At 42.5% G+C, this 16449-nt stretch overlaps 1 protein-coding gene across 2 annotated transcripts in view; it reads left to right on the forward strand.

Moving 5' to 3' along the window:
- The window catches only part of LOC113160284 (protocadherin Fat 4), a 91941-nt gene extending 77079 nt beyond the window's left edge, over nucleotides 1-14862 (forward strand). Inside the window, exons 10-18 of one of the 2 annotated variants that reach the window (XR_003298683.1) lie at nucleotides 626-730; nucleotides 1006-1313; nucleotides 4484-4569; nucleotides 6316-6495; nucleotides 6942-7066; nucleotides 7805-8022; nucleotides 9811-10072; nucleotides 11661-14206; nucleotides 14305-14862. Coding sequence is in view for 1 of the 2 variants with exons in the window: in XM_026357471.1 (XP_026213256.1) it covers nucleotides 626-730; nucleotides 1006-1313; nucleotides 4484-4569; nucleotides 6316-6495; nucleotides 6942-7066; nucleotides 7805-8022; nucleotides 9811-10072; nucleotides 11661-13570 (3194 nt within the window). In the remaining variant the exon portion in view is untranslated. Of the gene's footprint in view, nucleotides 1-625; nucleotides 731-1005; nucleotides 1314-4483; nucleotides 4570-6315; nucleotides 6496-6941; nucleotides 7067-7804; nucleotides 8023-9810; nucleotides 10073-11660 lie in introns of both variants that reach the window. The other variant, XM_026357471.1, reaches the window with a different exon arrangement.
- The last annotated feature ends 1587 nt before the right edge of the window (nucleotides 14863-16449 follow it).

Genomic DNA, 16449 nt, shown 5'->3' on the forward strand with positions numbered 1-16449 from the left:
AGGATTTACAGCCTTTAACATATTTGCAGAAGCTTATTGTCAGTCTTTTTGTATTGTATCATGTCTGAATCATTTGATGTCTTGTTTCAGTGTATTATTTTTATTATCAGTGTCACACTCCTTATCATAATGTCAACACTTCACCATCTTCTCTTACATATGTACACTGCAACTGTCTGTCTTTTCTGCACTGCAAAAAAAAATCACCTTTTCCAAACATAATTAGATTTTCCATTCAGTTTAAATCTAATTATTCTTAGAAAGAAGAATCTGCCAGTTGTGTGAGATCACTTTTTTTTCCCCCCCCTATGAAAATTTCAAGATGTTGTTTTGGATTGAATGATGTCATTGCTTGACAAATGATCCAGAGAAATCCGAAATTTTAAAAATAACTAAAACTACACTAAAACAGGTGAAAATACACTTTCCATTTATATAATTCATGGTTGTTTGAACAACAATAGGTTAAGCGGGTTTCTTTTTTTGCAGTGCATTTCTCAGCTGTGAGGTGATGAAAGGCCTGCATGACTTGGCCTGTGGGGAAAGTGAACTGTGTTCCCCTGTGGGTTTTCCTGTGTTGTCTGCCACCCCATCCATTTTAATTTGTGTTGTTCTGTGAACCCAGGCAAAACGTGCGATTCCATCATCAATCACTGTGACTGTAACCCGTGTTTTAATGGCGGGTCCTGTCAGAACCGAGTGGATGGGTATTACTGTCGTTGTCCATTTGGTAAGTAATAGTAGGAAAGTTAGGGTTAGTAAGTAAATCGAAAAGCAAGATGGACAATTTGAGATGTGCAATATCCCAAAAGAAAAAGTTATTCCATTCTTAATCCATGATTTCTTAAACAAATGTGAACACTGTCATTGCATTTTGTGTCTCCATTTTTGTTACTATTAAATACAGAGTTTAAAATATTGCTTGATATTTTTATCACAGCTGCACCTTACGTCATTCATTGGCTTTATCTCTCATCTCTCTTTTGCTCTGTGTGTGTCCTGAAGGGGTTTTCGGCAAACACTGTGAGCTCAACAGCTATGGCTTTGAGGAGCTCTCCTACATGGAGTTTCCGCCACTGGATCCCAACAATAACTACATATATATCAAGTTCGCTACTCTGAAGAGCAACGCACTGCTTATGTACAACCACGATAACCAGACTGGAGACAAGGCGGAGTTCTTGGCCCTGGAGATCTTCGAGGGACGGATGCGCTTTTCCTTCAACTTGGGAAGTGGAACATATAAACTGATGACCATGATTAAAGTTTCTGATGGGCAGTTCCACACAGTCATTGCCAGGAGAGCTGGGATGGTAAGAACATCTATTTTTATCATCAGGATAACTCACATGTTGAATAGTTATTCCTGCATTCCTGAAACATTTTTCATTTAGTGGCACAATTGCTGTTCTGGGTCTTGTAGCTGAAACATTATAGAATATCTGAAAATACCACATGGTATGGACGTGTGCAGCACATAAAACAGCATTTATATTCTAGACCTTTACAGCAGAAAGTTTCATCCAAATTTGGCCTCATATTCTTTTTTGCACCATCAGATGATAATTAAACTCCCCCCAAACCACTGGTAGCTAAGCTTATGGTTTTCATGGTTTCTAATTATATTTTATTGCACGTTGAGATTTACAATACAAGGATCCAAAATGGACCTCTAGGTTGAAATTCTACTGTGCTCTGAATGAGAGGCTTCTCGCTGCCAGCAATGCAGTGGCAAAGGAAAAAGGGAAAAAGTCCAACCAGGCCCTGTCAAACCTTCTATAATGTAACTCTCCTGCTGGACTTCAAATCTGTCATTTCCCACCGTGCACAGGGAGTTTCATAGGAAGCTGGTAAAATCGTTAAATTGTCAGGTTTGAGATGGTGCAGACTGACGTGACAAGATGGAAAGGAATACAGCACACATTGAGAACTGTCTGAGTATAGTGCCCTGTGAAAATGATGTGGAGGTGACCTTGTTAGGGCTTTTGAAGAATGAGAGCAAAATGTGCGAGTGTCATGCCTGAAGTGCCAACTTTGTCAGGCAGTGTAAAATGAACCTGATCAGTATGTTTGCAAAAGGTGCTGTGGGTCATTTCGGTGGTCAGGCCCGAGGTCTGCTCTTAGTTCCTGTGCCTGAATTCTGAGCCAATGTCAAAAGCAGACGGAAACCACAGGCATGGTTATGCACTGCTTCATCATCAAGGATCCAAATAATCAGAGCGAGCAGAAAGTTCACAGATACTGTTACACTTGCAATTATCATCATCACCACCTCAATCAGTTCAATTGTGAAATACAATGAATGTAGCACCATTTGTCTTAATCCAATGAGTTTCGCAGGACAACAGTTTGGGTCCAATTCATGTTCTGTTTGCCAACATATAGCAAGAAAAAATGGGTTGAATATATGATCATATAATAAACAATTACAGTTATGAACTGTAGTTCTAGCTTTATATTGAGCCAAAGCACATTTCAAAATGCCATTTCTCATTTTAATAACACAGCGTTTGCCTCTTTAAGAGTCGATTCACTGTTTGTTTAGTATTTTTCAGTATTTTTCATTTTTGGTGGACAGTAGTTAGTAAACCTGTTACGGCTAGATCCCTGGGTTATTCTAAGTACCTTTGACATTGGCCCTCTATTCATTTCTATAAATTCTATTTGTATGAATCTCATTCAGATTCAATCAGCTCCAGCTTCTCATAAATTTGCCAGTAAATGAGATCTGGTCATTGCCATAATCATTGTCCCCACATTAGTAGATATGGCTGCGTCTCCTGCTCCATTTTAAGCCAAGCTTTATTCACAAAAAGATGTGAAAGGCAAATAAAAAGTCTCAGTGTCAGAAATCAGAAGTAGTTGAATTGGACAATGTCAAGAAATTAGGAAACAAGAAGTCCAAAGTAACGGTCTGACAGTTTGACAGATGTAAAGCAGCTCATGGGAAACTGTAAAGAGACAGAGAAGACCCAAACAAGTTGGCTTAAATTAGTTTCACGTGCAGGAGAATAATAAATACAATTTTGGTGAAATGAGACATTAATAAAAATTAGTGTGACCATGTGACAGTAACTGATCACAGCTAGGAACATCCAGGCTGGAGCACAGTTAAATCTTGTGTGATTGAGGTTTTGGACCTGGCTGTAGTTGATTAGCAACAGCAGCTAATCATCAAGCTTTTGATTAGCTGAATTATTTGTCCTTAAAGCAAGTAGAAAACAACAGCGGTTACTCAGTGCGTGCACCACAACAGAGAGCAGTGCTGTGGTCCCTCCACTGTATTAGTCACGGGGACATCAACGATCTCCAGTGGTGTTTTTACACAAACACAAAAACACACTCCTCATCTTTTCCTGTTACATTCGGTCTTAATTTCCTCGACCACAGTGTGAGATGCTTCGCAGTACGTGCACTGGATGTAAGGACTGATTGTGCTGCCTTTAATCACAGGAGACGGCATTAATAAAACGTTCATCTGGTTCTGACGTTCTTTATGGGGCTTCAGAGAAAGTCACGAACATACGAGAGACAAATTAGCTGCGTTGTTCCTCTCTTCACTGTTGTCACCGTTTGTGCTGTTTACGTGTCCATGTATCTGACTCCAGAGTGACTCAAGTGCACTGGAGAGAAGGCATGTGTGTGTCTTCACAGTGTGTGTGTGTGTGTGTGTGTGTCGGGTGGGGGTCGATGATTTGTGTCAGCAATCTGGGCAAGTGCGGTCCGTGTTTACTTAAGATCCAGGAGAGGTGGAGCATGATTGCCCTGGTTTTTCAACACTTTCACACACTTTTCTGGACAGTTTCCTCACCAGCCCATTTCTTTTCTTCCTATTAGTTGGTTCGTTCTCAGAGAGCAGAGAGGGAAGAGAAGAATAAGCCACATCTGGGCAAAAGCTTTAGTGCCATTAACAGGAAATAGGAAATGTTTGGTGCGATGTACTTCTATGCCACTCTCCCATCAACTGCTGTGATGGATTGATGAAAAATAATTGGCCTACATGCCTTGTGGTAGACAAATCTCACAGTCACTGTTGAATAGGAGGACATAGTTATACAAATACTCACTGAGAAATGAATGGGTGGAACCAGAATCCTGGAGTCAGAGTTAATGCTGCGGTGCATGAGAAGATATTTAGTCTGACACGCACTTGTGGGCTTTAGGATGTGCACACAATAAAGTTCTATTTAGGCAGGGATCCGTGTTGCAAACAAGATGTGTTTTTTTTCTTGTGCCTGTGGAAATTAAAAAGAACATATGTCATGTACGTAGATGATGTCGGTTCCAACAAACTGCGTTGTCGCTTTCACTGTTTGTGGTTTAACACAGGCATTGCCTTCTTCACTTCAAGCTTTAAAGGAATAATTCAATATTTTGAGCATGTTTGACAACAAAATTTAGTTTCACACTTTGGTTTTTGTAGAAATGAAACTGTACAGATGTTACTCATGTGACATGTCTCTGTGTTCCTCTCATGACGTAGGCTGCCTCCCTGACTGTGGACCTGTGTGGTGACGACCAGGAACCAGGCTACTGTGCTGTGAGCAATGTGGCGGTGCACACCGACTGGTAAGAGCACGCATGCAGCACACAGCTGTTCTGTCTCTGATCCAACTGTATACATTAGATGCTTTTCCACCGAAGGTTCCAGGATCATTAATTTCCCAGGAACAAATGTCCCGAAATTTCCCAGGAGTAAAAATTCTTCCAGCACATTGTGATTTGTGTTTCCACAGCAGAGTCTAGGAAGAATAAGCTAATTTGTCCGCTGACAAAAGCAGAAGCAGTCGCCTTTCACATCATTTGTTAAAAAAAAAGCTTGAACGTTGTTGTAGTTCTATCGATTATTGCTTCAGTAAAACCCATGGTCAAAATGTGGCATCTCAGTGGATCCGAACAAGGCACCTTTTCACGTCTACATCTGGCGAAGGAGGTTTGATCATCTCCGACTGGTTAGAAAACCTTTAGCACGGAATTGGCGTGTGAGTCTGTATCAAGGTAGGCGTTGACAAAACCTTGCCAAAAAAAGTTATGGAGCATATCGCTACTCAAAGAATATTCCAAAAAAGTTACCTACTGTAGTTTTAATTTGGATCCAGGTTCCCCTGATGATTCACTCAGGGCAACTGAATTCCTCCAACTGTTCCTGGTCCCTGGGGAAAGTTTCTGTGGTGGAGACACACATAATAAAATACTGTTGACAGTTTTAGTTCCAAGTCCTGGAAAACTCAATGAATAATGAAGTTTTCCATGTCTGGCAAAATAATAGAGAATAATACAGAACCAATTTCTGTGTACCTGCTGCGAACATATTTGCCTAATATTTTACAGCTGTTGCACTGCACTCTGAACTTTTCTGCAGTGAATCAACACTACATAATCAACAGCTTGGAGGTTTAATTAAACACAGAATACAGCGTCTCTCATCAGCGAATGGAGACCAGAATATTGAACTCTTTTGGCTTTCAGTCGCTCTTAAAACAAAGCGAAGTCTCCTAGCGACCTGTCACCACTCGCTGCATGTCTGCTGGGTTTGACAGGTTCGACCAAACTGTGCTTTCTTTCCTCCTCTACTTATGAAGTGTTAAGAGGTAAAATGATTTAATAATTCACACGAATAAAGTAAAGATTAAAGTATGATCTGATATAAGTAATCCGATTTTTTTTTTTTTCTTCTTTCCGGACCCATTAACCATCTGGCAACTCTTCATCTTCTTCATCTTATGAGCCAGTCACTGGTGTTGCCAAAAGACAACACTGGGCTTCAGTCTGACGTCAGGTTTCTTAGTCAGATGTTAATAATTCTCAGCGTTGACTTTTAGCATCATGCCAAAGCTTATTTAAAGCCAGGTTAGCTAACATAGAACTCAGAAGGAAAAACTGAAGGTCAAAACTCAAGTATCTGTAACACAATAACCTAAGTTTAAACCTTCATTTATTAGCTGTCAGATCTTTTTTAAAGCAGAGCTGGAAGAGGCCAGAACGCTGATCCAAAGACTATTATCTCTGATGTTTGTTTCATTAGTTCGCTGATGACTCTAAAATGACTCTCAGTCAAAGTGAAGAGCTGTGTTGTAAATATCCAACTTGTATTATGTTGCAAACCTACATTTTTGAATGATTGCTGCCTGATGGTCAGACAACTCCGAACTCTGGAAATCGATTTGACAGATGCAGGAGATCCACCAAGGTGATCAGAAGATTTATTTTTTAAGGTTATTGTAAATCTCTCTGACCTGCGGTGCCATTCTGTGTAAGTGTGTGTCCATGCAATTAAGTCTTTGTGTGCCTCTGTGTGTGTGTGTGTGTGTGCAGGATCCTGGACGTGCAGCCCAACAGGCTCTCAGTGGGAGGCGTCAGGTCAATAGAACCTGTTCTTCATCGGCGTGGTCAAGTTGCCACCCACGACTTTGTCGGCTGCATCATGGAGTTCGCCGTCAACGGCCGCCCGCTGGAGCCCAGTCAGGCTCTGGCATCACGTGGCATCCTTGACAGGTCTGCACAACCCGACTGTCACCCCCCTCTTTACACTCCCGCTTTCACCCTCTCTGAAATCTTCTCCCTCTTCCTCCCATCTGTCTGTTTTCTCTAACCTCTTCGACTCTCACTGTGGGACATCTGTTCACACTCTCGAACCCTCTGAAGAGTTTTTAAAAAGATGTTTTTTTAATAGAAATGGCAGATTTTTGACGAGGGAAACCAGTTGCAGAATTCTGGAGATTTCTTTTTCTTTCTTGCTGCTGAATAGTGAAACGAGGACGGATCTTTTAATATGCTAATTCTCTGGGGCTCTTTATGGGGGGTTTTGTATTGCTGCACATGGAGAAGGACTACAGCTCATCTATCCCCTTTTTTGGAGTTTCTTTTTCTGTAGACCCCCCGGTTGCTGACTTGTCAAACTGGTTGTCTGATTGTCAGTTTGTGTATCGTTCTGTCTGTAGATGTCCGAGACTGGAAGGAGCCTGCACCACCAACCCCTGCAGACATGGGGGCACCTGTTTGGACCGCTGGTCTTGGCAGCAGTGCCAGTGTGTGGATGGCTTCACTGGCAGATTCTGTGAGAAATGTAAGTATTTGCCTTTGATGTGTCTCACATCTGCTGAGGTTGCACTTACTAAGGAATATTCTATCATGATTATTTATGACTCTTCCCTTATGAGTCATCACACTGCACCATGCAGCTTAATATAGGCCACAGTGCTGCATTCTGAGCTTCATTTCAAAGCTTTTGTGCATTTAAATATATAAATACTCAGATTCAATATCAGAGCACTTAAACAGAAGAAACCTTTTGGCTCATAGAAAATATCAGATGCTACTGTGTAAGTTGCCATATTGACTTGGAGAACTTCTTTTTATTACTGGAAACAATCAGGATCATTACAGACAAAAGAGGGTTCTTCCATTACTATCCACACACTCATTTTCAATCAGAATTCATTTTGTAGGAAATGCAGTGGTTTGCTTGGTGGCATGAAACTGGACCAAAGCCCTTTTCTTGTACGAATGGAGCACGCTTTTCTCATCGTCTTGTGCATAATCTTCGGTATTTCTAAATGTTGAGAAGCTCCAGAGAGGCTTGGAAAACAACCTTTACGCCCTAGATCTTTTGGTGCTACTTCCAGCTTTCAGTTACAGGAGGATGTGTAATCACTGGGGAGAATGTACAGACAAATTTGTCGATAAGTCAGATTAGGAAAATCATTTGGTCTTGACTGTCTGCGGAAATAAAGTGTTTTCATCACCCATGAAACTTCTGAGAAGTCAGACTGGATTCAGGATTTTCTTTTTCCAACTTCCGCAGACATGACAGCAGACACCGCCCTGTCCCTGGATGGTACCAGCCGTCTGGATTACTCCCTGAAGCAGGGCCCTAAACGTGACCTCCTGCTTAGACAGCTCCTGCAGGGCATGACCTCTGACCCCGCTCGTCCCAGCAGCTTGGAGGTCAAGTTCAGGACACGCAGCAAGAGTGGCACTCTGCTGCATGTGCAGGAGAGCAGCAACTACACTACTGTAAAGGTGAGAGACAGGAAGTGAAGGTTATGTAAATTAAATATCAGCCGGTGTAAAATGTAGTACAATGGGTCACATGTACTTTGTGACTCATAAACTTAAAAATACTTCCCTGATGCATTGTTAGTAAATCCACACTACTGTTAAATAATAAATCACAGCATCTCAAGTTTTAGTTTCACAGTGTTTAAGGGAGGATGTCTGGAGTTTTCATTATCAGCACACAAATTATCATCGCCAGCAGTTCAAAGAAGTGTTCCTTCCTAGACATATTAAAAACATCTATTAAACAGAGGATATTACTGTATAAGAAAAGGCTTACACATGCTCTTACAGTAGCTTGTGCCAGAAAAAGAACCCCTGTAGTTATTAAAGGTGCTGGAAAGAGTTTGAGAAAGTCCTGTGAAACAGTTGAAGAAACGAACATGTGCATGTTCTGATGCTTTAATAATTGATCACTGATAATTTATCTCACTAACACACATATTATTAAAATGTAGTTCTGGGGTCATCCGTCCAGGATGCCAGTGCTGAATGTTTTATGTACAGTGTGTAAGATGTAGTTGACACATGTATCTGTACACTCTCACACAGTCTTCTGATTTGTTTCACCACCAGTCTACACCCCACACACTCTCTCCTACTATAAACTACATGGATCTGTCTCTCCCACCTCCCTTTAGTCCAGTTTCTCTGTTTTCTCCTCTCATCCTGTTTAGCACCCCCTCCCTCTGGCTGAGCTTGGGCAGCTGCCATAAGAGGCCTGAGTGCTCATTCATCCCCTTCAATTTTCCTTTTAGACCCTTCCCGCACCACCACCATCACCAACCCCTTCCTACTTTTTTAGTATCTCTTAAGGTTCTGTGTTCTGGCTCCGAGCAGCTTCTGGTGCTCATCAAATCACCAGCACAGCTTCTTGAACAGTCTAGAGATGTATTATAAGTGCAGTGAAACCTAAAAAAGGAGAGTAGCAGGGGAATACATAGTGGATATGTACATATGTTGAGAGGGTTATATACTGAGATATAAAAAACAAGCTGTTTAATAGATAAACTTCCTGATTGGTTTTCCAGGTTCAGTATTCTTTGGCTTGAGGGACTTTCCGCTTTTCCCATTTTAAATCAGTTCTTCCGGAAACTACTTATCATTGCTGATTTTGAGGTTCTTTGAAAGGGAGGAGAAGGGGATTACTTTTCCATAAAAGTGGGGAGTACACATATGAGATTACCATTCACAGTGTTAGCTGCAAATTTGTTGTCCATGCCAAAGTGAGCTTGATTAATTTCCTTCAAAGACGCACTCTGTTCTTTGTTTTCTCGAAGGGGTCTCCTCCAGTGGGCGTTTGAATGAGCATGTTTTCCCTGAATTTGTTGTGTTGTGGAAATTCTTCTTTTATGTTTGAGACTTAGCTAGCTTCTGATCTTTGTCTGGATGAATAACATTAGCAGCGCACACAAGTCGTGAGAACATGATTAACTGCGTGTCCTTCTGGGAGAAAGATTTATGAGCGTCGAACAGCATTTTTTGTTTTGGAGCTCTGACCCCAGCAGCAGATTCTGAACTCAGCGTGACAGCAGTTTTGTTGAGAGCAAGAGAAAACTTTCACCCATTGGTTGTTGGAGATGCTGACTTCAATCTGGCATTGACAGCATTTTAACTCTCTCACCAGAAAACAGCAGTTATTGATGAAATTAGGAATTGCTCATGTCAGCATTTAGCTTAAAGCCTCACAGAGCTGCTAACATGACCGCAGTATATGTTGCACTCAACCTTCATGTCTGTTTCTTCCCTTAGCTGAGAAACGGCAACATCCACTACATCTCAGACGCAGGCATTGGGGGGAAGGTGGAGCGGACCGTTGGGGATGCAGTGCTGTCCGACGGCCAGTGGCACACATTGAACTTGGTCAAGAATGGCTCAACCACTGTGATCCAGGTGGACAGCAGCTACGCCAGGGTCATCCAGCATGCTACACAGGACTTCGGGGGTCTTGGTGTTTTGACCTTTTCACTGGGAGGGATCCCATCTGGATCTGCTCAGCAGAAAACCGGAGCAGGTACGGTCCAATGCTGTATTTATTGTGTTTGTGTTAAGTATGAAGGGAACAAGACACAAAGAAATCATACATTTGGTGAACATAATACACTTAATGTCATTTTTCACTGTAGCAGCACCTTATGTTCAGTATTTGATGGGAATGTGTCATGTTTCTATTTAAGGAGCAGTAAAGGACTTTCACAAGAACACTGGATTTTTGTATTTTTTGAAACGTGTCATACATTAAGTATAGATGTCTATCTTTGACATGATGCTATATATGCTGTATTTAGTTTTAGAGTAGTATAAGTGAACAGATGTATCAAACGCACATGACAAAGCTCTCAAAAACTGGCATTTAACCAAGCAAAGTCACCCTGCTGTAAATTACACATTCAGGAGTGTTTTCACATAGAAACCTCCTCTGCGTACTTTTGTACACACAGTGCATGTGTGTGACACAGCCCAATAAATCCAGTGCAGACGTTTTTTCTTCTTCACAGATGAATTAATACTCTGCTGCTCAAATGCTGACCATATTTGGTGGCTGTCCAACAAGACTCTGTGAAACTGGCCTGAAATCTGTTCCTGTTTGACACTGCTGAGATTTACCTGCTATGAATTTACCATTCTTAAATAAATGTTTCTTTATCAGAGTATCATTTAGGGACAAAATAACGAATATTAATTTAATATGACTTTGTCTTGGAGCATCCACCTTAGAGGACTTTTAGTGTTTTTGTCTTATTTCCATGGACTCTCATCTTAGTTTAGACTTAAATCACAGATCAGATGTCCTCAAGCACGAGTTGAGAACAGTTTGGAAAAGGTGAAAGCGAGGGTTTCCAGGGGGAGTTAATGCAACACAGTAAATTTTAGAATTTCATGGGAGGGAAAAACTAACCTAATACTATGGACTAATATGGTAAAAATGAGCAATTTGAATGATTTGTTGAACTCTTTTACACATGGACTGGGGCATATTTCAAAACAAACATATTCAGAGCACGCAGGTCTGTGGCAGACTGCCTGTTAACCAGCCCTTACCTCAGTGTGTGTCTGAGCAGTCTCCCTCTGTTGTGTACTCACTTTTCAAGAGCTAATGAAAAGACACAAATGGATTTAATCTGCACTGGGATAAATTCAATAAAAATCTATTTAGATCGGTGAGGCAGTGCTGTTAGGCAATACACAGAGCGAAAGATTGAATTAGACACAGAGACATTCACCCAACCCAGATGTATGTCTTGAAGCCATAATGGCTCTGACGATGGATTCTCTATTAGAAATATTTCATATTTCTTCTCAGAAATTGGCTGGTTGAGTCGGCCCAGTTGTAAAATATTATATTTTTTTTACAAACTCCTTCCCACAAGAAGATTTCACTTGTTTTTTTGTCCAAAGCTTGAACCAATTACCAGCCTAAACAGAATTCCTTTAGCTCTGATTATAGCTCCCTGTTCCTGTTATTTACAAGGAAGCGTTCTAGCATCAGCAGACATTTTGAAAACCCATCAGGCTGGTGGTAATCGGAAATGACTCCTCTTCAGACTGCTGTTATGTCCTTGGTATCTGCTGATGACTCTTTCTCTCCTGGTCATTTGCAGGTTTCGATGGCTGCTTGGCTTATGTGAAGTACAATGGGGAGAATCTGCCATTTACCGGAGAACACAGCCTTGTCACCTTAACTACAACCGGTCCTTCTGTAAAGATTGGCTGCAGAGGCCCCAACCTTTGTGAAAGCAACCCATGCTGGGATGGACTGATGTGTGTCAACCAGTGGTACACATACCAGTGCGTCCCGCCCGGTGACTGTGCCTCTAATCCCTGCCAAAACCATGGCAGCTGTGTGCCAGAACCCCACTCGGGTTTCACTTGTGTCTGCTCCGAATTCTACACAGGAAAGACTTGTGAGACCTTGGTGGCCTGTCTGGGCGTCAAGTGCCCTGAGGGTGCCGTCTGCAAAACTGCCAACAATGGTGGGTTTGTCTGCAGCCCCAGCCCCACGACAAAGCCGATACTCCTTCCTATCTGGGCAGTACCTGCTATTGTTGGCAGCTGTGCCACTGTCCTTGCCTTGGTGGTTCTCAGCTTGATCTTGTGCAACCACTGCAAGGGCCGAAACAAGACCAAAGTGCCAAAGGAACCCAAGGAGAAGAAACCCAAGGAAAAGAAGAAGAAGAAAAAGAAGAAGGGTAGTGAGAATGTTGCGTTTGATGACCCAGATAACATCCCCCCATATGGAGATGATATGACAGTACGGAAACAGCCAGAGGGGAACCCCAAACCAGACATCATTGAAAGGGAGAACCCTTATCTGATTTATGATGAAACAGACATTCCCCACAACAATGAGACCATCCCCAGTGCTCCCTGTGCCCCCTGCAATGGCCAGGAGGCCGACATTGAACACTATGACATAGACAATGCCAGCAGTATTGCTCCTTCAGATGCAGACATCATCCAGCACTACAAGCAGTTCCGCAGCCACACACCCAAGTTCTCCATCCAGAGACACAGCCCACTGGGCTTCGCCAGACAGTCCCCTTTACCCCTTGGTGCAACAAGCTACACCTACCAGCCACAGTATACCCAAGCCCTGAGATCCACACCACTCAGTCACTCTCACTCAGCTTGTCCCACTCCCAATCCTCTCTCTAGACACTCCCCAGCCCCGTTCACGAAACCCTCCTCATTTTACCGAAACACTCCAACCAGAGATCTCAACCTGGCTCGGCGTGAGGGCAGCCCGCTGGACCTGCACAATGACATGTGCCAGCCCCCTCCCATGTTTAACTACGCCACCCGGCTAGGGAGGCGCAGCAAGAGCCCTCAGACTATGGCCAGCCATGGCCACACCTCCAGGCCAGGCAGTCGGCTTAAGCAGCCGATTGAGCAGATCCCCCTAGAGACGGGGCCTCCTGTTGGGCTGTCTATCGAGGAGGTGGAGCGGCTGAACACTCCGCGCCCACGCAACCCCAGCATCTGCAGTGCTGACCATGGGCGCTCCAGCTCAGAGGAGGACTGCCGCAGGCCACTGTCAAGGGTCCGCAACCCTGCTGATGGCATCCCGGCACCAGAGTCCTCTTCAGAAAGTGACTCACATGACTCCTTCACCTGCTCGGAGATGGAGTATGACCGGGACAAGCCGGTGTCTTACAGCTCCCGGGTCCCAAAGCTCTCTCAAGTCAATGAGTCAGATGCTGACGACGAGGACTATGGTGGGAGGCTCAAGCAGAGGCGGTACTCAAGTCGGAGGGCAGAAGGAGGGCCTGGTGTTGCCCAAATGCCCCCTACTGATCAGCACTACACCCTGCCCCACAAACTGGGCCAGCAAGCCGGGGGCTTCAACTGGGACAATCTGTTGAACTGGGGCCCTGGCTTTGGACATTATGTAGACGTGTTCAAGGACTTAGCTTTGCTTCCTGAGAATGCGGCCGCAAAAGACATTGAAATGAACAGCGGGGATGGCTCGGTGACCATTCTAAATGAAGGAGAAGCGGAGCAATATGTATGAGACTATTTATTATGTTGCTGTAGAATATGATGGTGATGTTCTCCATGTTTTTTTTTTAAAAAAAGGAAGTCTGTATATTTTGAGAGAACGTTCATGTTTTGTTTTTTGTTTTTTTACATTATTCAAAAATAAAAAGACGACTTTCAATGCAGTAAGGCAGAAAATGGCACCTGAAACATGACACATTTTGTCATATGCCACCTTGGACTAGTTTACCAGTCTTTTTCTACGTCCTACATCAACTGTACAACTGTACATTCATGTATCTGAGGCATCATTACAACGTATGTATTGACATTGAGTGGTGCAAAAAAAAAGAGAGAGAGAAATGAAACCCATGTCTGAATTCAATTTAGTGACTGCAAAGCTCCATTCATGTTACCTTGATAAAACATTTCTGTTCTTTATTACCAGTATTGCCTCTCCTTTCCAAAAGTTTCTGTCGCATTCACAGCTGAGAGATAAGAGGGTAGATAACATTAGCACTCACAGGAAGAGAATTCCAATGGGCTGTAGAGCAAAAGAAAACTCCCGATCTGTCTTTTTAAGGGTCAATTTTTAATTTACTTAGTAGGAAGCATGTGTGTTTGATCTGACTGCACCTGTAGCTGACATGATACAGCTCTCAATGTGAAAGTAAGTACACCCGTTTGCTCGCACGGTATTGTAGACCCCACCAATGTTATTATCCCTTTTCACTCTGACTGTCTTTGTCCTGGTGTGTTTTCTCACAGAAGACTGGCTAAACGATCCAAGAGTGGGGATTAATCAAGTCTCCTGCCTTACAGACATTTGAGGATTTCAATACAGACGAGGACTTTTCCTCTTCTGTTTTTCTGGTCTAAGTTGAGTAGCAGTGGAGGTTTTGAGAGGGACAGCGTTCTTTATCACACATTTGCATTTTCTGACCAGCCAATATTTTTTCAGGCAGCGACGACGATGATGATCATAGTGTATGGATCCTGTAAACGTCACCCCAACTAAAACACTATGAACTTGTGTACATTTTTTTAATTCATGAGAAATCATGGACTCATTTGTTGTTGGTGTTCTTGTCCATTATTTTGACATGTATGGTTTCTACATTTTTGTACTGTATTAACTTAAATTACTTAAGCTGTGTTTTTATGGATATTTTCATATGCTGAAATGTATGTTCTTACTTTCGGGGAAAGTAAGATTGAAGACTTATTTTTTACATTTGTTACATATGTAACATCAGTATTTTCCACTTTTGATAAAACTATAACATGCTGTATGCTTTGTACCTGTAAAAAGCCAATAACAGAATAAAAAACAGTATTTATTTAAAAACGTGTTCTTTCCTGCTTTTTAAGCAACTCATTCAAATGCATGCAAGCATCAGCATTTTTAAAAATAGTCACCTTGAAGCTCAGATTACCTCCCAACCAAAATGATTTGGGTGGTAAGGTATTCCATAGTCAGGGCTCCCTCTGTGCAGTCTTTAAATAATATTGAGTGTGATGTAAACATTTGAAAAGGGATTTCAGGACCCAAATGAAACTGAGCCTCCTCGCTCACAGCCAAGCAAAACATCAAGTGGACTCTGCGACGCAAGGCTCTATATTGCTTTCAACAATTATTTACATCTGGCTTATTGTGCAGAACCCCTTTTTTGTTATAGCTCAGTGACTCGGTATGTAACATGCTTATCTTCTCTGTCATCAAGGGCAAAGAGGCCACGAGAGAAAACGCAGGGAGCCGTGAACCCAGCGCAGAGTGACAGCTCGAATGTGGGTAAATTACCACGAGCTCGCGGAGGGGCTCGGTCCCGCCGAGAGCTCTGTTGACCGAAGCCTCTTTGGGAAGGCCGTACCATGCTGATGTTGACATAATAATAACACTCACAATGATAATGAGAGCTATGGTGGGTGGTGGGGCGAGTAAATAAGAGATGAATTCAAATAAACCTCACAGCATCTCCTCTGGTGTAACGTGGTCTAAAAGATATCAGGCAGAGGCAACTCCAGCAGCAAGCCCCCCACCTCTAGTTCCTCCCTATAGGTGAGTAGGAGAAGCTTGTATACACAAAGGGCACATTGTTCGACAGTATGGTAAGATGTAAAACACTCATGAGGACTGACATGAATCTGTCTTCCTGATTTTCTTGGGGGCGGTGGTGGGGGGTTCCCTTTTTTTCCACAAGTGCTGTTTTTGGATACTGTCCAGACGGCTGCTGGACCTCACTGACTGGCAGAGGAGTTTATGATGTGTTTAACGATTAATTGCAGTATATATGCTAAGTGTGAACATTGCATGTTACATTATAGGACATGGCCCCTCACATAAATACAACATATGTTTTTCCCGTCAACTTAAACTGTTATTTCAGTCAGCAATAAGCTTTTTGTGTTGCTATCGACAATAATAAAACAGTACTGTGCTTGATTAGGCCTCTCATTTTGAATACAGCATCATAAAATCATGAATCAAAGGTCAGACTGAAGTAAAATAACATCCAAAAATCTTGTGCCAACAATTCAGACGTAATGTGTTTTGTAGATCTTCACACTAAACTGACTCATATTGAATGAAGGTGTGAAAGAGGCGCTGTTTGATTTCCCATGGAGTTCCAACAGAGCACTGCTGACTCTCCTTTTTTTCCTCCTGAATCCACAAACGTCATCAAAACATTCCCAATTCCCATTAAGATGATTTCCATGTTGACTTAAGAGTTCCCTCAGTATTTATATATGGCTGTGGCATTGAGCTGCGAGTGGCTTCCTTGAAACAGCGAGTTCCTCCACAAAAATCCTCCCGAAAGCTTGTTTAGAAAGATTGATTATTGTGAGCGTCTGTGTCGTCATATAACTACAGCGCTGCACTGAGTTGGAATTAACTGACTCATAATTAAAAGC

This window comes from Anabas testudineus, chromosome 10 (assembly GCF_900324465.2).
Source record: "Anabas testudineus chromosome 10, fAnaTes1.2, whole genome shotgun sequence".
NCBI lineage: Eukaryota > Metazoa > Chordata > Actinopteri > Anabantiformes > Anabantidae > Anabas > Anabas testudineus.